We start from the raw sequence: 24,807 nt of genomic DNA, 5'->3' as shown, positions 1-24,807 counted from the left end.
GCTCCTTCGCGATTGTTCGACTTCGCTCCTTCGACGACTTTACCTTCCTGTCGGATCGGAATTACGACATTTTGATCGGAAGCAAGAACAGGAGCTCGCTGGATGTGAAGTTAACTTTCTCCCTTTCGCGCACTTCTAATTATAAATCCCGTTAAATCCACCGAAGCTAGGGATTTAGTAAATCCGGGATTTAAACCGTTTGGCCGGATTTAGCGTAAATCCGACTTAAATCCCACGATAAATCCGATACCAAACAGCCCCTAAAGGTTGCGGGGTTCGGCTTCTGCATTCTTCTTTCTTCGCTTTGCTCGTCGCTTCGGTGCTAACCGGAATGGCGGAGGATTCTATTCTGGGGTTTTTGCAGAACAACGAGGCGATCCCAGACTCGCATCAATTCGCTGCCAGTGTCGGCATCGATCATAACGAGCTCGAGAATGTTATCAAGAGTCTTCGTGGTTTTGAAATTGTTGATGCTCAGGTCAAATCATTTGCCGAACCTCCTCGCCACCCATTTATTTTGATCACAATGGTAGAAATTAAATAAACAATGATGCTTCTGTGAGCAGGAATTCCAGAAAGATCGGTGGTTTCTCAAAGAAGAGGGCAGGATGTACGCACGGGAGGGATCACCGGAGGTTCAGCTGTTCAACGCAGTGCCTCCTGAGGGGATTTCTAAAGAGGAACTGCAGGTATTGACTATTTTTGTTAACTGAACGGTTGATTCCAGTGTAAATGCTAATATTGGCGTTTAAAAGTTTGAGTTTCTTTAACCTTTTTTTTTTCTTTTTGTATCTCTTAGAAGAATACCATGATTTTTTAGTAGTTTTTCTGCGTTTTCAACTGTTGATGCAACAGAAAAAGGTTAATCCCACGGTTTTCAAGATTGGATCTTCCTGGGCAGTAAAGAAGAAATTGGTGGAGATTGGCAGGCAAGGAGTTTCTAGAAAGGTCAAATTGTTTTCCATATTTTTGTAGTTTTTACTTTAATTTGTTCGTTAATCTTGCATTGTTTGGATGTTCATTTTAAATACTTCATTGTGCTATGTTTTATAATACCATTTATTGATACCTCTGTATTGGTTAGATGATCTGGAGAAGTTTGTATACTCTCGTGCTAAAGTAAATTTTACATTACTAGCAGATGTTGCTATTCCCTTATGGATCTTCAAGGCCAATATATTGCACAACTCTTTCCACAAATTCATCATAAGTGAAAAGCCTTTTACTGAAGAGAAGGTTAAAAAAATCATTATAAAGTTTCACAATAGGCAAATAGTCTTAAAGAGCTAACCAGCATTACAAACTCCTTGCAACTGTAAGGTAAAAATCTTCATCCTTTGGCCTTTCCAATGACAGGAAACAGACCGCCTAGATCAAAATTATAGAACCTAAAACTATTAAGTATGATTTCTTTGATTGGTATCAAATGGTTGACTATCAAAATACCTTTGTAAAATAAAGCTAATCTCAAGAAAATCCTATCTAATATGAAAAGGGTGAATACATTGCTTTACTTGATCTATCTTTTCATGTATTGTGTATTGGAGGTTGATCTCAAGGTCTTTATCTTATCATATGTTGTGTTTTAGCTGTAGTTGCAGTCTGTAAACTAACTAATGAAGCAGCTGGAGTTGTTCTATTTCTCTACATTTTACTTAGAGGGTTGATCTCTATCAGTAGATCACAATTTGTCTGTTCCTACTCTGTTTTTCATTTCCCTGCATTTGTATTCATCATATGAAATATAACTGGAAAAATGAACAATAAGATTGGGATAAAAAATGGCCTAGACACCATTAAAGACAAAATTTTCTTGCTAAGTTTGAGGAAGCTTTAAAGGTATTATGAATCTACTACAAATCAAGTTTATCTATTATAATTGTTGAGGCATTTATTGGAAGCAATGCCTGCAAAGTTCGACGAAATTTAAGTCTAAATTGTAATAGTTGAGACAAGTTCATGGAAAGAACTACTCAAATAAGCCTAACGTAATAACTGAAACATATGATACTCCTGTAGAACAAAAAATGAGTTTATGTACAACAGAGGAAAGAAAATTTTCACTGTTGATGAGTAAGTTTCCTGTTGATACTTTTTATGGAGTGCATGGTGAATTGAAAACAATATGAACTCTATTTTCTTCCATACCAATAAATCATCTTAAAAAAATAATTGATCCTCATGTAAAACGTGAAGCAGATGAAGAGAAAGCAAGTTAAAATAATTACAATTTAATACTTACTCAAATCGTTGAATGTTAATTAGCTCTACGTCAACATCAATGAAGATGTTATTGAAGAAGAAAAGGATTCATGAATTGGAGCATTTTTTACTATTATGAAAAGTAACTGAATAGTATAGTTTTTCTATTTGAAAAACAAGAGAATTTATCAAAACTACTATTGGGAAACTATATTTACCAATGGCATAAATTAAAACCAATGTCTAATCTAGGATTGCTTATGCTAGCTTATTGCCAAACAATCAGGAACAAGCATTACTATAGTTTTTATAGATGGGTTACCCCATTTTCAAGGTAAAATGGTCATCTTTGTTGTTGTTCATAGGTTGAGCTAATATGCATATATTATTCATTTGACACATTTATTCATAACATCAATGGCTGCTCATGTGATAGCAAATTAATGCAGGAGTATGGCTAACCTTCCTTGAACCAATATCCTTTAATTGGTCAGATGTATGGAGAGAGATTTATACTTTATATTTACTTTTGGCTTATTTTAAACGTTATATTTACTTTATATGTTTATTTAATGCCATGCTTTATTTCATGCATCTGAACAATATTGTCATTATTGTATTTGTTTTTGATAACTCAACTTTTTGTGTTATGAGACATCATCTATGTAAAAGGTTTCTTTGATTTGTTTTCATTTGATCATTATTTTTATTGAATTGAAGTTTAAATTTGACAGCCCTATCTTTCTTTCTCTTCTATTTGATTTCCCATTTTCTCTGATGTGGTATGTATGGTCCCTATCATCTGAATCCTCTTGATCTCATCATCTATCCGGTCCGGATTTATTAACCATGCTAATATCTATGTCACAATTTTTATTCTATGCTCAAGCCCTAATACAATCAATATGTTCAGACCCTAATCTCTACATCACCTCGAAACTTTCACACTTATTATGAAATTATTAAATAACCCTAGATCATGTTCACATCAACAAAACCACATTTGGCTCACGTCCAAATTCCAAAGCATTATGATGAACATATATTATGCTAATCTCCACAAAAATCTTACTACAAAACCCATATCCTTGTCATGAATCCATGACAATCTAATTTCCTCATGAGACAAACCTAATAGACTTATTTATCAATTGTGTATCTGTATGATGAGAAAAATAAAACGGGACACATGAATATCAATTTGATTGGGATTCCAACCTCAACATTATGTTCATTTCATTCAGCAATCTCAAACAAATGTGGTTTATGAATACCAAGATGCTTATGATCATGCACATGTTGATAGGATTCATTCTAAATATAAAAGGGTATAAGTACACAAGGCTCCCATCAATATAGAGTTTGGGGATGGGTTGGTGTACAAAACCATACATCTGCATTTTAGATTGGTTGTTTGAGTAATTAAACCCATGACCTCTAGGTCTCAATGAAGACAACCTAAACACTACTCAAATCAAACCTTATTTATCACATTCTAGTTATCACATATCATATCGTACCCTATCATGTAATGAAACCTATGATTCCTACAATTGAGTTTCCTTAATGCCTTAATAAAGTTACCCTTCCTATTGCCAAAAAACTCATGATGTCATTATATTGAGTAAGTTCTAAAGAATTTGACAAGTAGAGGAAATTTGATGGAAATTTACCCAAAATATGAATTTTTTCCATTCATTTATAAGATCTACGAGATGGAATCCAAGGTAGTGGCTTCAGGCTTCATTTTCCCATGTGGTTGGCCTGGTTGAAAGCTTTGAAGAAATCATACTATAAATTCAATAAGAAGTTGACCTTGAAGAGTGAGTAACGCCAATTGTTTGATCTAGCTTCAAAATATGATCAACAATAACTTGAGCTATAGAAATTAGTGATTTATAGTTCTTAACTACTTTTTTTTGTTGATACCATTAATTCTTTGATTGGCAATCCTTTATATGAGTTTCTATTGAACTCAAGAAATCTTGATATCTCATTAAATCTAGTTGAGATAGATCTATTGCGATCACACCATGAAAACTATCACCACCACTACATTACGTTGACTTCATCAAGTTCGTTTTGCTATTGTCATTGTTACCATATTTTCAATTACGTGCATAGTTGATTGAGATGACACAAATGGCTGGGATTAACAAAGTCTTTTATTAAAACCTTCTTATTTGCTTTTCTACAATAGCTCTTGATTCTATGGATTTGTGATATGTCCACGTTCTATTCCAGCCTCTCCATGATCCTCACCTTTCAGCTCATTGGAGAAGAGTTCTTTGTAGCTTAGGGGTTTTGATGTAGGGGACATGATCGTCTTTCTCTCATCTGGTTTACGGAAAGAGCATTATACTATATGCTTAATTTCTTCTTAGTTGTGTTTCATGTTTACTTTATATTATTATCATGTCATATTTCTGATTTTAGGATATTATTATTGTTGTTGTTGTTGTTGTTGGGTAGTTTAGTCCTTTGTTTACGAGCTCTCATCTTTATAAAGGGTTCTTTATGTTTGTTTTCATTAGAATGTTAAAGAACTTTATGCTATCATGTCCTATTTCATGTTTTAGGAGACTGTGGCCATTAATAATAATAGTAATAATATTATTATAATTATTTTAGATAGTTTAGTCTTTTTGTTATGTGCCTCAATCTTTATTAAGGGTTCCTTAGGTTTGTTTTCATTAGATTATTAATTTAAATTGAAAACTAATCTCTTAAAATTTTAGCTTTCTCTTCTCAGTTCTCTCTTTAGGTTCTTGTTGAAGGCAAAAGAGATTCATATTATTTCTATTGTATATTGCTTTATAACCAACTTTGTTTTTAAAGGTTGACGCCTTACAAGTATACTTCGTTGACAATAATAGTTTTAAACTAGTAGGTGCCCAATTAATGATGAGCTCCTAGTACAAATAAATTACAAATGGGAGTAAAAATGGAAGTATTGAAAGTTTTCATGGGATTATTTTTGGCAACTCAATTTTGTGCCAAGCCAAAAAAGGATGCGCTTGGTGCTAGTCCTAACTAGAATGGTGTTACAGTAATCTTTTCATTCTTTAGTAAAGATATCTCTTTTTGAAGCTTGTGGAATCCCACTGTCTACTTTAGTTTTGGATATGCGAACAAATACTTGAGTACATGTTATTTGTGATTCATTGTAGAGATGTAATTAAGGATAGTTAATAAAATTTTAAATGCCATTAAAAACACAAGAAGAAATTTACAGTTATGCAAAAAAGCTGATTGACAAGGAGTTTCAAATAACAATTGCTTTTTTTTTTCTTACAATCTTATTGACAGACAACAATTGTAATAATAAGATCCTTGGAGCTTTAGCTATTTTTAAATCATTTTTGGTTTGTTATGTTATACGATATCAATTATTTATTTGTAAAGAAGCCTTTGATAGTTACATAAAATTAGTGGTTAAATGAGAATATTAAGACATATATATGAAAAAAATTAGGAATGATAAATTAAGGGATGACTATATTAGAGGAGTGATTGGTTGGAAATAGATTTTTAGATGGGTTGATCTCGTTTCATCAAATGGTAAAAAGTGTATTAGTTAGACGTGTATATAGAATTAATATTAAATGATTAGGAAAGAAAAAAATGTTAAGTTAAAATGGATTGTTGTTGTTCAAATGTTGTAAATAATTGGTTTAACACTTTTGGCAACAAAATAACGAAAATGGATGAAAAATGTGAATTCTTAAAGCCGCTCAAAATATTTTGGGTAAGGATGATGATGGTGATGATGAGGTGCCTTTTTGGCCTAAAAGCAGTTCTAACTTCTAAGTGCTCAAAAGCGAGTTTTGAGAGTGAGTTATGCAGTTGCTTTGATGTATGAGCTTAGAATTTACTTCAAATGTTGAAACTCAATCGGAAATAAATGTGGAATAAATGTGTTTTTCTCACTATTACGTTATGGTTTTCAAAGTTCCATATTTGTGATGGAGCTAATGATAATGACTAATGATTTTGCTTGCATTCTACCTCTATTTAATTACCTCTTTGTTGAAAATGATGTTCTATAGGTTAATTTTAACTAATTCTTTATGCTATTCTGTTGAAAAATATGAATTCTTGAAGCCAACTCCAAATATTTTGTGCAAGGATGATGATGGTGATGATGAGGTCCCTTTTTGGCCTAAAAGTAGTTCTTAGTGCTCAAAAGTGAGTTTTGGGATTGAGTTATGGTGTTGCTTTGATCTATGAGCTGGAATTTACTTCAAATGTTGAAACTCAATTGGAACTAAATGTGCTTTTCTCGCTAATGCGTTATGATTTTCAAAGTTCCATAGTTGTGATGGAGCTAATGATAATGACTAGTGATTGCATTCAACCTCTATTTCATTACGTCTTTGTTGAAAATGATGTTCTATAGGTTAATTTTAACTTATTCTTCATGATATTATGTTAGAGTGGAATAAAAAAAGTGTTTTTTTTTTCTGCGTACTCTAATTATAAATGCATTTTGTAGGTTGATTATGTTGAAGACAAAATCCAAGGTTTTCTACAGCAGATTGAAAAAGGAGAGGTATGTAGTATTGTTTATGGCTTCTATCTTTATTTCATGAATATACTGTAGTCACATTGTTACATGTTTAAACCGATAGGCTATGGTTTTGCGAAGTTAATTTCATTTGATCTTAGTGCATAGTTTGGTATCTTCGAACCTTGGCCTATTATCTTTAATTTAGTATGCTTTACTCTGTAATTTAATTTATATATTTGAGTAATTATATTTGGGGTCATATAGTTTAGCCTATATAATTCTTTCTTCATCAATTTTGAATTCATAGCAGCACTTTGGATCCTTTTTTTTATATTCCCTAAAGGCCTGAAGTTAGATCGAGCATTCAGTTATCAATATTGATAAATTCCAATGTTGATTAGGTAAATGCCCGATGGTTGGGATTGTGGGGTAATTATGCACACCCATGCACAAAACATTTGTTTTTTATTTGCCTTTATGAAATTCGACTTGCTTTGGGCATAGACTATTGAAGTGTTGACCAAATGAATAGAACATGATTGATCTCTAAATATTGGTGATCATAAGCACAATATCATAAAAGTAGGCACATAAATATGGTTTAACAATATGCGATTAAGCCCGATGTGCTTCTACTAAGCTGTCATTGTTAATTTTTCCATCCAAGATGATAGTAGAAGTGTAAAAGATGTTTTTATCCTGATGTAGGCGACTCACTCTTGTGAAATCCTAACCCCTCATCCCCGATTCACTGCCGGACATCCACACTAGAGCTGAATATGTGATGCCTATGTAGAGATCAATGAGCTCAGGGATATTGAGAAGGGCGCAAAGGAAGTGTAAAATCATATCTATACGTTCTATTCAGTCATTTTAACAATGGTGATGAAGATGAGTGGAAATTGAATCTATACTTTTATTTCAGCAAGCTCAAGGATTAGGGAGAGGGGGTTTTATGGTCTGTTTGACAAGTGTGGGGTTGCTATGTTGGTGTGCCATAGATGAGGGCTAAGTCTTAGCCAACAGTGTTCAGAGAAGATTGGTTGGCATGGGTTTTGTGGGAAGAATAAATTTAGTTTTTGGAGCGAAAGAGGTAAGAGTCAGCGGTAAACTCCACTGTCAACTTGGATGGAATAGCCAATATATACACTTTGGCATTAAATGTATGGGGTCTCTTTGTATATTTTAAAATCGTGGGGGTTATGTGCTCTTTAAAATAAATCTGTTACGAAATACTTGAGTTTGCAAGTAACCCTAAGGTAATACTTGAGTTCGCAAGCAAACCTAACCAAAATCAGTTTAAAATCAAGAGAAAACTGCTGTTTACAGCTGGAAAACAGCAAATCGCAGCAGTTTTAATGGAGAAAACTCAAGGAAAATAGAGAAGAACAATGTCTTTCACTAGTAGATTCAAGAACGCAAACAAAGATACAATTTCCTTCAATCCGAGAGGAAGGAATGACTCTCCAAATCTCTAGCCGTAGCCTAGAGCCCAAGAACACAAACCCTAGATCTCAAAAATATTCAAATTCAAGATAACCCTAATTTCCCCCTCATCTCCCTAATTAAACTTGAAAGGAGGATTACAAAAGACCTAATTACCCCTTTTAATTCAAATTCTCCCTCCCAAAATTTGAATTAACTCCAAGTGGGCCCCCCAGCACTTCCGCCCCTCCCTCTACTCGCTTGGCTTCCGCCGGGTGTAGACCAGGACCGGTCCAGGTTGGACCGGTCCAGCCGACTCAGGTGCCGGCCTAACATTACTCCCCTCCCAAAAACTAACCTTGTCCTTAAGGTGAAAGTCAGGGAACTGTTGCCTCACAATCTCATAGGGCTCCCAAGTGGCCTCGTAGTCTGGAAGATCCTTCCATTTGATCAACACCTCTTTATTTCCTTTCTTGTCTACCCTCACTCCTTCCAGCTCCACGGGTTCCATGACCACCTCCCAATTTTCTGTCAAAGATGCTGATAATTCCACACTAGTTGCATGCTTCCCTAGTACTCTCCTCAGCTGGGACATGTGGAACACTGGGTGAATGGTAGCGGAGGGGGGTAATTTCAGACGATACGCCACTGCTCCAATCTTTCCCAAGATCTCATATGGGCCAAAGTACCTCGGGGCTAATTTCTCATTCTTCCTATGTGCCATTGATTTCTGCCTGTAGGGCCTTATCTTCAAGTAGACCTTCTCCCCTACTTCATACTGTATATCTCTCCTGTGTGCGTCGGCTCGCTCCTTCATGATTTGTTGTGCCCTTCCAAGATGTTTCTTGAAGGATGAAATGTGCATACTTACTGAGGCGGTCCACCACTACCAAAATGACTGTGTAACCCTCTGAACGGGGTAGGCCGTCGATGAAATCCATAGACACTTCCTCCCAGACTTTGTTTGGAAGTGCCAATGGTTGGAGTAACCCTCCTGGTGCCATTGCCATGTATTTATTTCTCTGACACACCTCACACCTTGCCACCAACTCCTTGACATCCTTATGCATCCCTTTCCAGTAGAGCTCAGCTGCTAACCTCTGTATGTCTTCTGTACTCCGGAATGGCCCCCAACTGCACTGCCATGAAACTCCTGCAGCAAGTGTGGAATATGTATAGAGGTTCGTGGCATCACGAACCTTCCTTGGTATAATAATCTCTCCCCCTCAATGCTGTAACCAGGCTGACTGTTCTCGTCTTTCCTCAGATCCTCCCTGATTTTTCCCAATTCCGCATCTCGCATGCTTTCTTCCTTGATGGCCCCCCAATCGACCATTAAGGCATTAATGGTACTGACAGGGCTAGCTCCTGGAGCTCCCACACACATCTGGATAGGGCGTCAGCTGCTTTATTTTCCAACCCCGGCTTGTACTGGATCTCGAAGTCATAGCCCAATAGTTTGGATCGCCACCGTTGATGCTCCTCAGTCACCATCCTTTTCTCCTAGAGATACTTCAAACTCTTCTGATCAGTCCGGACAATGAAATGTCGCCCCAACAGGGGATGCCATTTCTGAATGGCTAAGACAATCGCCATCAGCTCTTTCTCGTATACTGACTTCAATCTTGCCCTTGTCGATAGCACATGACTGAAGTAGGCTACGGGCCTGTGACTCTTCATCAACACTGCTCCCAGTCCATATCCCGACGCATCGGTCTCTACCACAAAGGCCTGGCTGAAATCTGGAAGAGCTAGAACTGGAACAGTGGTCATGGCTTTCTTCAACCTTTCGAATGCCTGGGTCGCTGCATCACCCCATGAGAAATTGTCTTTCTTCAGCTGCTCCGTCAACGACCAAGCGATGGAACTGTACCCCTTCACAAACCTCCGATAGTATCCTGTCAGTCCCAAGAACCCCCTCAACTCCTTGATGTTTTTGGGCATGGGCCATCTCTGCATCGCTTCAATCTTTGACTGGTCAGCTGCCACTCCCTCTTGAGATACCACATGTCCCAAATATTCCACTCTAGACTGGGCAAAACTGCATTTATTTAGGTTAGCTTTCAGCTGATGTGTCTGTAGGATCCTCAAAACCTCCTCTAGATGCTTCAAATGTTCCTCCTCGTTTTGGCTGTACACCAGGATATCGTCAAAGAAAACTAGCATAAACTTCCTCAAGTGCTACTTGAATACTCTGTTCATTAAGGACTGGAAGGTAGCGGGGCGTTGTTAAGCCCAAATGGCATCACTAGGAACTCATAGTGCCCCTCGTGAGTCCTGAATGTCGTCTTCTGAATGTCAACTTCCTTCATTCTGATTTGGTGGTAGCCCGACTTCAGGTCCATCTTTGAAAACACAACTGCTCCATGCAGCGCATCTAGTAACTCATCGATCACAAGAATGGGGAATTTGTCCGGTACTGTCTCCTTGTTCAGGGCTCTGTAGTCCACACAAAACCTCCAGCTCCCATCCTTCTTTTTGACCAGTAAGACTAGACTGGAGAAAGGGCTCACACTGGGTCTGACGATCCCTGCTTCCAGCATCTCCTTGATCAGCTTCTCGATTTCATTCTTTTGAATCTGGGGGTAACGATATGGTCGAACACTGATCGGTGACACCCCCTCTTTCAGAAGAATGGCATGCTCATGCTCTCTAGGCGGTGGCAATCCCTGGGGTGGCTGGAAAACCTCCATGTATTGCTGTATGAGCGGATGCACCATCGGAGGGATGTCTCCTTCTTCCCCCACACTGACCCTCTCCAAACGTTGCAGCTCCACCAGAAATCCCCCTCCCACCTCCTGTATGGTTATGATCATGGATTTTAGAGATACGACTGCCCTTGACAGCCCTGCATCCCCCTGGATCACTCTCCTCTGTCCTTCTACCTTCAGTTCCATCCTCATAGCACCCCAGTTGACCTTGGTCTCCCCCAAAGTCTGTAGTCATTTCATCCCCAGGATGACATCGGTATTTCCCAGTTCCAAAGGGAGAAAATCCTCCCTCACTTGTAGCCCTTGGATGGTCAAGACCACACCCCTGCAAACTCCTCTTCCCATCTCCACCTTCCCCGTGCCCATCATCACCCCATAGCCTCCGATATCAACTAGTTCCATCCCCAACTGGTCAATGATCTGGGTGGAAATGAAATTATGGGTTGCCCCACCATCGATCAGCACCAACACTTCACGGTTAGCTATTTCTCCTCTTATTTTCATAGTGTGACTCGGGGTGAATCTCACTATTGAGTTCAAAGAGGCTTCTGCACAACCAGATGCAGCTTCTCCTCCCCTTCTGACTCGCTCTGACCTCCCTCCTCGTCTTCCTCGTCTTCGCACACGAGGAGAACCTGAAGAGTTCGATCACCCATCATCACCCCATAACAACCGGTGTCCACCAATTTCACTCCCAATCGGTTGACGACCTGAGTGGAAATGAAATTGTGGGTAGCCCCACTATCAATTAGTACAACCACCTCATGGTCAGCTATCTCTCCTTTCACTTTCATAGTGTGACTCGGAGTGAATCCCACTACTGAGTTTAGAGAAACTTCTGCCACATCCAAGTGCAACTTCTCCTCCTCTCCAGATCTGCTCCCACCTCCCTCCTCGTCTTCCTCGTCTTCGCACACGAGGAGAACCTGAAGAATTCGATCCTTGCACCGGTGTCCGGGCATGTACTTCTCATTGCAACGAAAACATAACCCCTTTGACCTCTTCTACTTCTCGGTCAGCCGTTTGAACTGTCCCCCATTTCCCCCTCCTCCAGTTCTCTCATTTGGCCATTCTTTCTGACTCACTGGTGCTGCCACCTTCGAAGGAAAGAAGGTAGTAGTCATCCTATGTGACCCTCCTGAATAGTTTCCTCGAGCTCCCCTTTCAGATCTCTTCTGATCTTCCACCAGTTGTGCCAGCTCCATAGCCTTCCCTAGGTTCCTTGGCTCCAGCACTCTGACAGCGGTTCGAATTTCCGGTTTGAGCCCCTTCATGAAATTCCCCTCTAGGGCCGATTCTGAGATGTGATCCAAACGACTAGCCAAGTACTAGAATCTGTCTCGATAGTCAGCCACGGTCCCCTCCTGAGTCAGAGCAAAGAACTGCTCATAGAAGTCTCCTCCCCCATCGGCTCGGAAACGCTCTAATAAACAATCCTTGAACTCTCTCCAGTTCCTAATAGGTTCCCTCCTGTCTTGCCACTGATACCATGCCAACGCCTTCCCTTCCAGACACAATCCTGCCGCCGTCAGCTGCTCATCATCTGTTAACCCGTTGACAGCGAAGTAACGCTCCACCTTATAGATCCAACCATGGACATCTTCGCCCTCAAAGATGGGCATCTTTAACTTCCTCACTTTCGGATCCCCTCCGTTACACCGGTACTCTCCATTAGGGGTGTAAACGAGTCGAGTCGAGTTTTGACACTATCGAGCTCAGCTCGTTAGTCGGAAAGCGAGCTCGAACTCGAGCTCGAGTCGAGCTCAAAAGTCGAGCTCGAACTCGAGCTCGTTCCACTGTTAACGAGTTCGAGCCGGCTCGCGAGCCTCGGCGGTCCGGGCAGCCTTCGAGCAAGTCTTCCCCTCCTCCACCGGCCTCATTCGCGTGGAGCTTGGCAGCTTGCCATCGAAGAAGATGAAAATAAAATATATTTTTTCTCTTATGGGGAGAAGAGGAAAGCTGACAGCAGTTTTTAATTAATGAGATTTTAAAAAACTTAAAGCAAGATTCAGCTTTCTGCTTTTCCCAAAAAAACAAAGCAGCTGTCAGTCACCCGTTTTTATTGGTTACATTAAATAAAAATAATATTATCTCCCCCTAAGCGGGTTCGGATTTCCTCATACGGAGTGGTCTCCGGTAGTCTCTCTTGCTTCCGACGCCGTCGGATTAGTCTTCATCTCAAGTAATTTCTTCATCATTTCTTCCATGGCCGTGAACTTCCCATCCAACCTTTCATTATTGGCGGTGATTTCAAGGAATTTTTCCTCCAAATCTGATTTTAATTGGCCAAATTCGCCTTCTAGGACTTCGATCTTCTTTCCGGCCATTTTTCTTTCTACGAGTCACAAAAAATCTTCCTCCGAATGCCAAAAATCCCGCTGAAATTTCAGGATTTCAGCCGCCAATGGTCCCAAAACGAGGCTCTGATACCAATTTGATAGGAAATACTTGAGTTTGCAAGTAACCCTAAGGTAATACTTGAGTTCGCAAGCAAACCTAACCAAAATCAGTACAAAATCAAGAGAAAACTGCTGTTTACAGCAGGAAAACAGCAAATCGCAGCAATTTTAATGGAGAAAACTCAAGGAAAATAGAGAAGAACAATGTCTTTCACTAATAGATTCAAGAACGCAAACAAAGATACAATTTCCTTCAATCCAAGAGGAAGGAATGACTCTCCAAATCTCTAGCCGTAGCCTAGAGCCCAAGAACACAAACCCTAGATCTCAAAAATATTCAAATTCAAGATAACCCTAATTCCCCCCTCATCTCCCTAATTAAACATGAAAGGAGGATTACAAAAGACCTAATTACCTCTTCTAATTCAAATTCTCCCTCCCAAAATTTGAATTAACTCCAAGTGGGCCCCCCCAGCACTTCCGCCCCCTCCCTATGCTCGCTTGGCTTCCGCCGGGTGTAGACCAGGACCGGTTCAGGTTGGACCGGTCCAGCCGGCTCAGGTGCCGGCCTAACAAAATCATGTGGCCCTTAAATTAAACTATTGCATTTGGTTTTTATGCTATCGATAATTTTCTTTTATATGATTGTTCTATTGCAGGTTGTTGATGAGAAAGATCTTGGAGAACTTAAAAATAGGAAGCTTATCGAATTTAGGTAGGCATATCGGATCATCATTTTTACTTGGCTTCATTTTGCTATATTTATTGTTTTATACTGATGGGTCTATGATGGGGCTTGCACTGATGCTTTATAAAGATGTTTATGCATCTATTTAACTTCTTTTATTTCCTTTTATACAGGCCATTGAAGGGTTACTCTTTAAGGAAAGGTCCAAAGTACGTTTCAAAGAGGAAAAAGGCAGCAACAGACTTAACGCGGGAGCATTTGTTGAGGTACAACTAGTTGTCTTTATGATCAAACTCCTCAAGACGCTGATTCTATTACTACACATTCTGTATTTCATATTGACTGCTGCTCGTGCTTTTGGAATATGGCTGACCTCTATTATTACACTGTGCTTTGCTTTTGATAAGAATTTGATCACAGTGCTAACCTTTTATAATTTCATTTATTTTCTCTATGAAGGGGGGACTGGAGGGATTTAGAATTCAAAGAGTATAACCTTAGTGCTCAAGTACAACCTATTCAAATTGGTTATCTCCACCCTTTGCTTAAGGTATGACCAGGGGTCCAGGAGCATTATGCTTTGTTAAAGGATGCATTATTCATGATAACCATTAATGTGTTAGTTAATACGTCAAAATTATTTTCCATCTGTTACTATGAATAGGCCTTTTAAAAGGCTTGGAGTTATCCGACATACATTAACTCTGATCATATACATTACATCATCTTCAAAACTATGTAATAACCTCAAAAGCAACTTAGAAATCTGATTGTATTGCTTTGATATCATTTTTTTCATGGACAGGCTGAGAACTTGGATAAAATGGGGTGAAAATGAGCGGTCGGGATGACATGATTACCCAAATATCTCCCTAATAGAACATTATCAAAAATTTCAACCACATAATAATAGAATGGTGGTGACGTGGACAATCTTGACATTACATTATATAAAGCACGTGTAATTCATATTAATCAAAATAGAAATTTAAGCATTTAAATCCAAAATATAACTATACCATCCATTCATTAATTAAATACCTTATAATATACAATAGTAAGTCCAATCTCAAATTTCTTGCAATTATTTCAGAAGCTAAATGCCATTAATCATAAATAATACTTACTCACCTCTCATTTAGCTCCATAACTTCCAGTAACACCATAGAACATATGCTTCGTAAAACGGTATTTTCATGTTGGATTAACCGATTAAGTTATATAAATAGCTTTGTGGGTAAATCTCAGTTCCAGGTAACAGTAAATAAAATGGAAAGAGAAGCAACATGCATGTTATTCTTTGAGCATTTAAGAAAAGAAACTAAGATTTGTAACCATACTTTCTAATCATGTAATCATTTAATGACTTTTAATTCATTTGCTTAATGAAGTTGATGGGAAATCAAGCAATAGTGCCGAGTGAAAAATGTGTTACAACTGAAAAATCTTAGTATGTGGCATAACATTTTGATGTCTAATCATGCACTATGAAATAATCATAGATTGAAATAGTTTTTGCATTACATGATAAATAATGATACATTCTATTTATTAAAAAATACAGCTTGTCTAAAACCTAATCCACCACTAATTGAGACATTCCCCATTGACATAGCAAGTTTTAAATTACGCAATTTGGTATTCAGGCTTTTTTGTTTGTGAGGCGAGGCGTAAGCCTCAAGGCGTTTTGAGGCGTAAGCCTCAAAATCAAAAAAATGCATAAAGTAAAAAGTGGTCAAAAGTGAATTTTTGTATAATACCTAAATAATTTTTTAAATGATGGTATATTAACTTCTTATTGAATTGTAAATTAATAAATTGGCATACATATGAAACAAAAATTGCACAAGATGTAAAATTAAAAGTGATAAATTACGTGAAATGGAATTGAAATTCAAATATAAGAGCAAAATAATATTATATATAGAAATTGCATAAAAGTATCATATAACATCAAGTTTAACTCCAAATTTCTTTTTTCTCAATTCCCTATGTATTTGCATTTAATTCCTAATGAAAGCTGAAATAATTGGAAACAACTCAAAAATCATATGTACTGTCATCACTGAGGTGGTTTTTGTTTGAGCTGTCGCCATAACAAATTAATCTATCCCCTACCTCAACCAGTGGAGTCGAATTACTCTCAATCAGCTTCTTAATTTATTTCAATCATGTTCATCTTTTATAAATGTTTTTCATCAACATAAAGATGAGATTAATAATGCAAAATTTTTAGGGTGGTGGTGTGTGGCTTTCAAGTGGTTTTCGGTGACAGTTGCGATGATGTTGGCTATGGCGAAGGCTGTGGACTGGAGGTAGAGATAGTTAAGAGAAAGTTATTGTGGCTCGAATGTGCACGAAGGCATGATTTATATTAGTTTTAACAAATATATATATATATATATATATATATATATATATATATACAATAGCTTTATCACTGGAAGCATTTGATCTGTGATTTGCATTTCAAAATCATAGCAATAACATAGCAGTTGGTGATCAAAATCATGCATTGTAAAGTGAATTTAATTTCATAAATATTATAGTGACATGACATTGTAATCATATACATTAACAAGAAAGAGATCATGATATTTGTGAAATTTTGAGATAGCATAGAATTACATGTATGATTCACAATAATATGAAGAATTATAAACAAACTAGAAAAATCATAGCATATATTTATTAAAGAAAGTTTTATGGAAAATAATTCTATAATCAATTTTAAATTTATATAATGGATCTAGAGGAAGGAAACATTATTTCTATCCTGGAAATAGATTACACACATTATAGTAGCTTTGGATTATGAGCTTAAGGCTTGGTATCACCTTAGAACTTCCATATCAGCATGAATAAAACTGTAAGCTTAAGTTCATCTATGTGGTCATTTGCTCAAGAATAATTCTTGAAACATAAATTAAGTCATTCAATCTCTTGCTAAATTTTCAACGAAAAATTTGCAATTTATGATCCTGAAATTAGGCCTTTGTAATTGATCTAGTGGGTGACCAACTGACCACCTTACTTTTCCTCTACAAGGTTAACATGACTAGATTGAATATGCAATTTAGTGAAGATGAAATAAAGAATTAGCAACATGATTGGAAGATCAATTGTTACCAAATCAGGATGGTTTTAAGGTATCTTGCATTTGTTATGCAAAAGAATCATGATATAGATGTTATAGAGTTTAGGACAATTAGTTATGAAATAAAAACTAACTCAAAGTATTGTGTGATAGGAGACTATCATGAGGACTAAAGGTAACTTTATAAAATCTCTGTTAGGATGGCGATGTTATATGGATTTAAGAATTGAGCGATAAAAAAGTTATTAATAGACAAATTGATTGTGGTTGAAATAAAATGTTAAGATGATTGCTCATAAATTAGAAGTTTAGATTGAGGAATAATTATATTATATAGATCTTGACAGTACCACTCATTAAAAATAATATGTTGAAAAAGTGCTGTACATGTTCTTTGCTTATAGTATAGTGGATGGTAGAAGATCATAATAAAATAATAGAGGAAAAATAATGTGGAAGGATTAAAAAAAAAAGGTAGAACAGAGAACATTTTCAGAATATAGAATTAGTGCAGAAGACATGTGCAAAATATTATAAACATCTCATGCAATACTTAAGGGAGTTGAATGGATGATGAGTAAATCATCAAGACACCGTAATGGTATAAATGTTTCTAGTGATTATGATGATGATTTTATTAAATAGAATGTTCCTGCAAATATTTTGATGAAGAGTTATATTTGCAGCAAATGATTGACGTTAGCATTCTTATCAATTCGGCTGTATAATTATTATTTGTTGCTTAGGCCGTACTTGTGAACAAGCTGCGTAAATAATTTTCGTAGGATTTTATGTTGTAGTGATGAAGAACATGGTTGACTCAGCATTGTTAGATAGTATTATAAATTCACTGTATAATTATTATTTTTTTGCGTAGAATGTGACTAAATAGTTATAGTATTTTACGATGCAGTAGTTATGAAGGAGATTTGTTTTTATCCCTTTAATTCTATACTCCCACAAGATGCAAACATTCTCTGTTACAATTCTGTTTGCAACAAATAATGTGGGAACAATATTTGATTCTGAACCAGCACATAATTCATAAATTTTCTTTTTTGTTTAATTTCTTACACTTTCAATTTTTTTTTTTAATTTCAAATTAAATTCTGATAGGTGCGTGATGCCATCCAAAGCATCTTTCTTCAGATGGGGTAATTGAGACTATCATTTTCATGTTCTAAATATAGAGTTGATAAATTTTGCTTATTTGTCTGATGACACTTACTTGCCACAGCTTTGAAGAAATGCCAACTAATAATTATGTGGAAAGCAGGTAATATACTTCACTGAGATTTTGCCCGTCTTTTTTGAATGTAATAATTAATAATTTGGTTCACAAAAGCGAGGTAAAACTATGCAGTAATAAGTTTTTCTTGAATTAATTGATCATTTAAGGGGGGAAAATGCATGAGTCTGGTCTTCTTGGACTGCATTTTATTTTTTCCACTTTTATTAGTAGAATTTTAATAACAAATTTAATAATTATATTTAACTGTCTCGCTGTAGAACTGTGGCATCAAGTTTGTTTCATGATATTTTGCTAACAAGTATTTTCCATTTTGCAGTGGTATATCCAATTCTTTAATTGTATTGATATTCCTTTTTGAGCCCAGACCTATCTATTTCCCCCCTTTGTGAAAGCGCTTATTTTTTCCTTCGGTGCTACATCAGTCTCGAGGGTCTTTTATTAGAACTTTTGATCATTCTTCTAAAGATCTGTTGAATGTATACTTTATTACTAATTGATTAGTAATTTTTTTTCTTAATTTCCTCTTTTAGCTTCTGGAATTTTGATGCTCTCTTCCAACCTCAACAGCACCCAGCTCGTGATTCACATGATACTTTCTTTCTCAAAGGTCTTGGATTTTCATCTTAGAATTTTCGTTTTTGCACTAATTGAAGTAATAATGCATTGCATGGTTGGATTGCAGTTCCTTCGTCTACAAGAGAATTACCTGAAGATTATGTTGCCAAGGTGAACCGTGTTCATGAATCTGGCGATTATGGATCCCTAGGGTATGTTGACTATAACCCTATTGTTTCTTCCATGGTCATTGTGATTCATCCTGTCTTCTGCAGGTATAGGTACAAATGGAAACGGGAGGAAGCAGAGAAGAACCTGCTTCGAACTCACACAACTGCAGTATCTGCAAGGATGCTATATAGTTTGGCTCATCAGGTGTACATTTGCTTTCTTGTTCAATTGTCAGTCTAATAAAATATTTTCTTACTAGCTTTTCCACACATATCTAAACCTTTTTGTTTTAACAAGAAACTTAAAAAAAAAAAAAGATGAGAATATAACTAGTCACAAAGCTTTTGTTGTCGTATATGTATGGCTTTGATAAAATCTGGACAGAGCATTGGCAAAATTTCAGCACTGAACATGATTGTGATAATATGGATTATAATCTCAAATAATATTGTTGATTGAAAAATCAATATGTGAAAGTAAAAAGGTATTTTAGAGATATTTAAATTAAAAGTTGTAATGAAATTATTATATTCCTTTTGTATTAATGGGGGGAAAGTATAGAATTAATGTTTATCATGTGCCCAGAAATCTTTTAGTCCCAAGAAGTATTACTCTATTGATCGTGTTTTCCGCAATGAAGCTGTAGATCGAACACATCTTGCAGAATTTCATCAGATAGAAGGTATTATAACACTTTTTTTTTGTCTTTTCATTGTTGTGGTGATTTTCTTTTAATTAAAATTTAAAGTTGTGGTGCTAAGGTCTCATTTGCGATCGAGGTCTCACCCTTGGTGATCTTTTTGGAGTATTGGAGGATTTTTTTGCCCGTCTTGGTATGTATTATTGTCCTACTAAATTCTTTCTCATTTTTGCTGCATTCTGATTTAGAGAATTTACGGCCATCCTTGCTTACAGTTTTAATTATTTATTTGTGTAGCTTGGTCTTTGGAATATAGAAATCTGAAATCTATTATTTGAATCGATATACCTAGTCATAAATTGGATGATGATTAAGTTTCGCAAAATGGCGTTAACCAACTTTGTGCACCATTTCTTATTGTGTAATTCAGTTTTCATAGTTTTGTGTTAAGTTTTTGGTCTTAATCCTATATTGAGCTCATGTCAAAGAAACGTGTAGAAAGAACAAGTTTTTTTTTAATCTTTCCTTACACCCAACCCTCATTAGAATGGAAATTGAGCTATATTGTTTTGCTTTTATGATCTAGATTGACTTTCTGCTTCTATATGGTCCCAATGTAATAACTATATTTCTGAGTATTTCTTCATTTTTCTGCTTGGGGCAACGCTGAATTTGTGTAATTTCTGTGGTAATATTTGCCCACGGATTCTGCAAATCAACTTTGTTTGACAATTTTCTGAAGCAGACACTCGGACTTTTTGTGATTCATCATAAAAGCATCTTTGTGTATTCCTCCATGATGCACGATGTTGAAGGGTCTAAAGTTGTTAATGCAACAGGATGATGCAATGAATGCTAATCATATCAAGGAAATCAAGATTCATAGATTAAAGATGACCATCCATTCAATGTTTTCTTTCTATAAAATTGAAAATACATAAAGCCTAGCCCAAAATATTTCATAATGATTAATTAATACAAAGAAATCAATAGGAAATTCAAACTATGAAAAATCAATGAGTAATTGAATTTTTACACTGCAGTTTAAATCCCCAATTATTTTAAATTTTATAAAAGTTAAAAATTCTTACAACACCAATAACTAAGTACATAAGAAGGAAATTATATAGGAAAAGAGTTCTACAATGCGAGAAAAATGTAGAACTCATGTCGGTGCTAAGAGATATTCTCCCAGAAGTTGTCTATCATACCTGCAACATACTTTAAGGAGTCCCACGTCAATCAGGTACATACAACATTGAAAATACGAATTTGAAATTTTATTTATAAAGGTCGTTTTACTCTCTTTCAAACAGTAGACTTTTCAACCATTTTTGCTCGTGCGTTTGCCCCCAGAAATTCATGAATTTCTCGCAATATGAGATTCAATGCCAAAACTTCCCTAATACACGCCTAGATTAGATATTTATGTCCTTAGTCAAGTACCTCCCATCTTGCATTTGTTCAACTTTTATTGGTGGTGAAATCATAATAGGCATGGATCACAAAAACCTATTGATTTTTAATTAATGTTTTTTGTTTAGTTTTTCTGTAGCTGTATATATACTTCTCTTCCTTGGTTGGAGAACACCTATTTTCTTTGTTTTGGTGCTATTCTCTCGGTTAATAGATTGATAGTAGTTGCAATCCATTTGCTGATTACCAGAAGCTTGAATTCAACACCAACTGGGAAAGCAATGAGCAATATAGCAGTGGCACAATCAGAGCACCAAGGCAACAAAGATGAAAATAGCAACATAAGGTATAGGAGTTTAACAATAATAATAGATTTTAAGGTTGGCACGAGATTTGATCCTTCTCACTTTCTGCTATAGGAAACATTGGTGATTTACAGGATGCGGAAATTATACATGGAGGAGAAGAAAAATGGAAATAATTGGGAGAGTTCTTATGGCTTACTTTGCAAAATTCCAAGCCTTAAATAGAAAATTATAGTAGGGATAAGTATAATCGATTGGTAAATAAAATAAACTCCCAATAAGGAGAAAATTACATCTATTATTTATAAAAACCACCTAAATAAATTCATTCTAAAAGATAATTTAGACAAAAATTATCCTAATTATGAATTATTAGTTCAAAAAATAAACTTATCCACACAAATTTAACATTTCAAACTTATGATCATTTTGTTGTAAAATGAATTTGATCTGACGCCTCTATTTCCTATTTCTCTTTTTTAAATCTTGGCTTCTTCTTTAAACAAAGTAAACGTCAATATCATTTAACGTCAGTGCACCCTTCAGTAATTTTAGATTTCCTGCCACTTTTGTGGTTTTCCTTCTATTGCTAGTAGTTTTAACCTGGTGGCAAATTTATTATTCCACTTCAGTGTTTTAAATGTTTTATGAACTTGACATTTTGTCTAAATATCCAGATCAACTGAAATTTACAATCATTTTCCATTAAGGCTAATCACTTAACTCTAAAATTTTGAAATCAAATTTATGGTGTTTTGGTAGGCATGGCCAAGCTACGCTTCAAACCTGCTTATAATCCATACACTGAACCAAGCATGGAGATTTTCAGGTATGTATCCTTAATTATTTGCATATGTATGATCTTTCCTCTCTTATTTTGCCGTGCTCCAGTTATCATGAAGGTCTGAAGAAATGGGTTGAAGTCGGAAACTCCGGTATGTTTCGTCCCGAAATGTTGCTGCCAATGGGTCTTCCAGAAGATGTTTCTGTAATTGCATGGGGGCTTTCACTTGAGAGGTAGCCAAAATTTGTCTGATTAATGGATAATTTGTAGGCATGTATTTTTGCGAGGCAAGTATTTCAGTTTGGTTGGTCAATCACTCCATGCTGATAAAACGAAGAATTAGTGGTACAAAATAACAGTTATTTTCCTTTTGGTAGGTCAGTTACTTCAAGTTGATTTCGAATTAGGAGCCTTTATCTCGCAATTAAGAACATTGTTGATTTTTGGTTCTGGTAGGTTGTGTGAGGTAGACCTAAAAGTACTTGATTAGAAAATATTAGAAATGATCTTTCTTTATTAGATTTAAATGAGAATTTAACTTTTAACATGACACAATGGAGAAAAAAGATTCATGTAGCTAACCCCACATAGTGGGACAAAGGATTTAATATTGTTGTTGTTGTAGGTTGTGTAGCGGGCAGTGTGCCACTTAGCATAATTTTTTTATTTTTTTCACTTAGCATAGCTTTTTAGGTGTGCATAAAGACAAATTTAGGTGAAGATATCCTGATTGAAATTTGGTTTAGATGTATTTAGTCTGGATAATGGAAACCATCATTTGGGATGCTGGTTTGCGGCAAGTGGTGGGGAGATGTAGCAAATTAGGTTTCGTTTGGGACTGCTTTTTAATTGAAAATTTTTATACTAAAATTCTGTTTTAAGAAGCAAGAAAAAATCCGTCCCAAACGAAGCCTTAATTAACTATGATACTAAACAATAAAAAAATATGAGCATCCTTTTCTGGATGAAATTTGTTTACTTTGATATTGTAGATTCGAAAACTACTATGCTCTGCTCCAGTATTTCTGCCAAGCACTGGGTTAGCAACTTCTTTCTAAAATATAAACGTTCTTCTAGATTATTTTTTCCTGAAATTAGCCTATTTGCTTGATGGCATTAAGCGCATAAAGCATAAAAGCTCAAATTATTTTTGCACGCTTCTGATTTTTTCCCCATTAATTCCTTGTTGGCGTTCATCAGGCATATAATATGCGTTTTTTTCTATATTTTTTCTCACATTTTGAATCTTGGGCACCTGATATTTAACTTCTTTGCTCCAAATTTATCGAATTACTGTGTAGATTTCAATATTTTTGTACTTTTTTTTTTTCTTTCATTCAGGCCCACAATGATTTTGTATGGCATTGACAACATTCGGGATCTCTTTGGACCAAAGGTATTTATGTTAGTTCTAATCATTTTTTTGTCTGCTTCAGTGGATATTGAACAGCCACTTTGTTTTATTTATGATCTTCTCAGGTGGATTTCAATGTTATAAAGAACAACCCAATCTGCAGGCTGGGACTGGAATAAAAAGCTTGTAAGTTGAAATCCCATTTTTCTTGAAGAAAAACAAAAACAACAGGAGCCTTGAATATTTACTCCATTTGTTGAACCATTGAAGATACACAGCAAGATCATAACAGTTTTGTTATGTTATTTTTATCCACCCATTCAATCATATAATACTTGAAATTGTAGGAAGGTGTAAAGAGTATTATTGTTATTTATACTGTAATTTTATTTGTGCTTCTACCTTAATCAGAAATTTGAATTAAAATATTTTTGAAAAATTTTTATTTTTATGCTGTAATAAACTTGTTTGATAATGGTGAAATTGATGAATATGGCATGTGCATGATTGATTACACAAGATTTTGATTATCATATAATAAGAAATTTTTTATGAGTAACAATTTAGATTGTAAGATTGGTTAGTAATTATTAATATAAGTTTTTTTAAACAAAAAAGTTTAATTAATTAAAATAATAAATCCTTGACGTGAAAATGACTTCGAAAGTTTGGGCATGCAATTAAAAAAAATGGTTAAATTTATATATTTTATAGAATTGTTGACTAGTTAGAAATACAATAACAATAAGCCTTTGTCCCACTGCGTGCGGTTAGTTATATGAATTTTTTTTTCATTTGTCATTTTAGAAATTAAGTTCTAGTTTAAATCTAATAAAGCAAAACCATTTTTAATATTTTCTAACCAAATCTTTTTAGGTCTATCTCTACCTTTCTTAATATAAGTTAAATCTAATACCTATGCTTTTCTAACCGGGTCATCGGAAGGTTGCCATTTCATGTGATCAAACCATCTAAGTTGACTAGTTAGAAATAGACGTGGATATTTAATTTTATAAATTTCTATTTTTATCTCCTTAAGAATGGATTAAGCTTAAAAATGTAATCATATTATTTATTTGATTTGAAGTAATTTAAATATATAGTATTTTGAATGATTTTAGTATATTTGGATTATATCATTTTTTGTTATTTTAAGGTATTTGAAAATCATTTTCAGATGTGGTTGGTTGCTACTACATATAGCACCCCATCATTGGTCAATAATCATCATCATATTAAGTATTTTTATTTATTGTATTTAAAAAAAATCACTTGCATATCATTTTACATGCTAATTT

The 24,807-nt window shown here is 35.5% G+C and overlaps 1 protein-coding gene across 1 annotated transcript; it reads left to right on the top strand.

The window, feature by feature from the left end:
- LOC110102970 (phenylalanine--tRNA ligase alpha subunit, cytoplasmic) lies at positions 1-23,916 on the top strand. The gene is made up of 18 exons (XM_020831497.2): positions 1-478; positions 567-689; positions 856-948; positions 6,698-6,754; positions 13,907-13,962; positions 14,109-14,201; positions 14,395-14,485; positions 18,149-18,186; positions 18,270-18,308; positions 18,815-18,891; positions 18,967-19,051; positions 19,115-19,214; positions 19,596-19,692; positions 19,772-19,843; positions 22,134-22,200; positions 22,263-22,388; positions 23,497-23,551; positions 23,635-23,916. Exons 1-18 carry the CDS (start codon positions 332-334, stop codon positions 23,686-23,688), a joined length of 1,470 nt encoding a protein of 489 aa, XP_020687156.1. The 5' UTR covers positions 1-331; the 3' UTR covers positions 23,689-23,916.
- The last annotated feature ends 891 nt before the right edge of the window (positions 23,917-24,807 follow it).

The sequence above is a fragment of the Dendrobium catenatum genome, unplaced genomic scaffold (assembly GCF_001605985.2).
Source record: "Dendrobium catenatum unplaced genomic scaffold, ASM160598v2 fragScaff_scaffold_1482, whole genome shotgun sequence".
Taxonomy (NCBI): Eukaryota; Viridiplantae; Streptophyta; class Magnoliopsida; order Asparagales; family Orchidaceae; genus Dendrobium; species Dendrobium catenatum.
This window is presented reverse-complemented; position numbering and strand designations above follow the sequence as displayed.

Excerpts from the sequence above, each read along its gene's own strand:
- LOC110102970 (XM_020831497.2), top strand. The coding sequence starts at position 332 with ATGGCGGAGGATTCTATTCTGGGGTTTTTGCAGAACAACGAGGCGATC. Across the intron at positions 690-855 it reads TTTCTAAAGAGGAACTGCAG|AAAAAGGTTAATCCCACGGT; the intron begins GTATTGACTATT and ends TTGATGCAACAG. Across the intron at positions 14,202-14,394 it reads ACGCGGGAGCATTTGTTGAG|GGGGGACTGGAGGGATTTAG; the intron begins GTACAACTAGTT and ends TTCTCTATGAAG.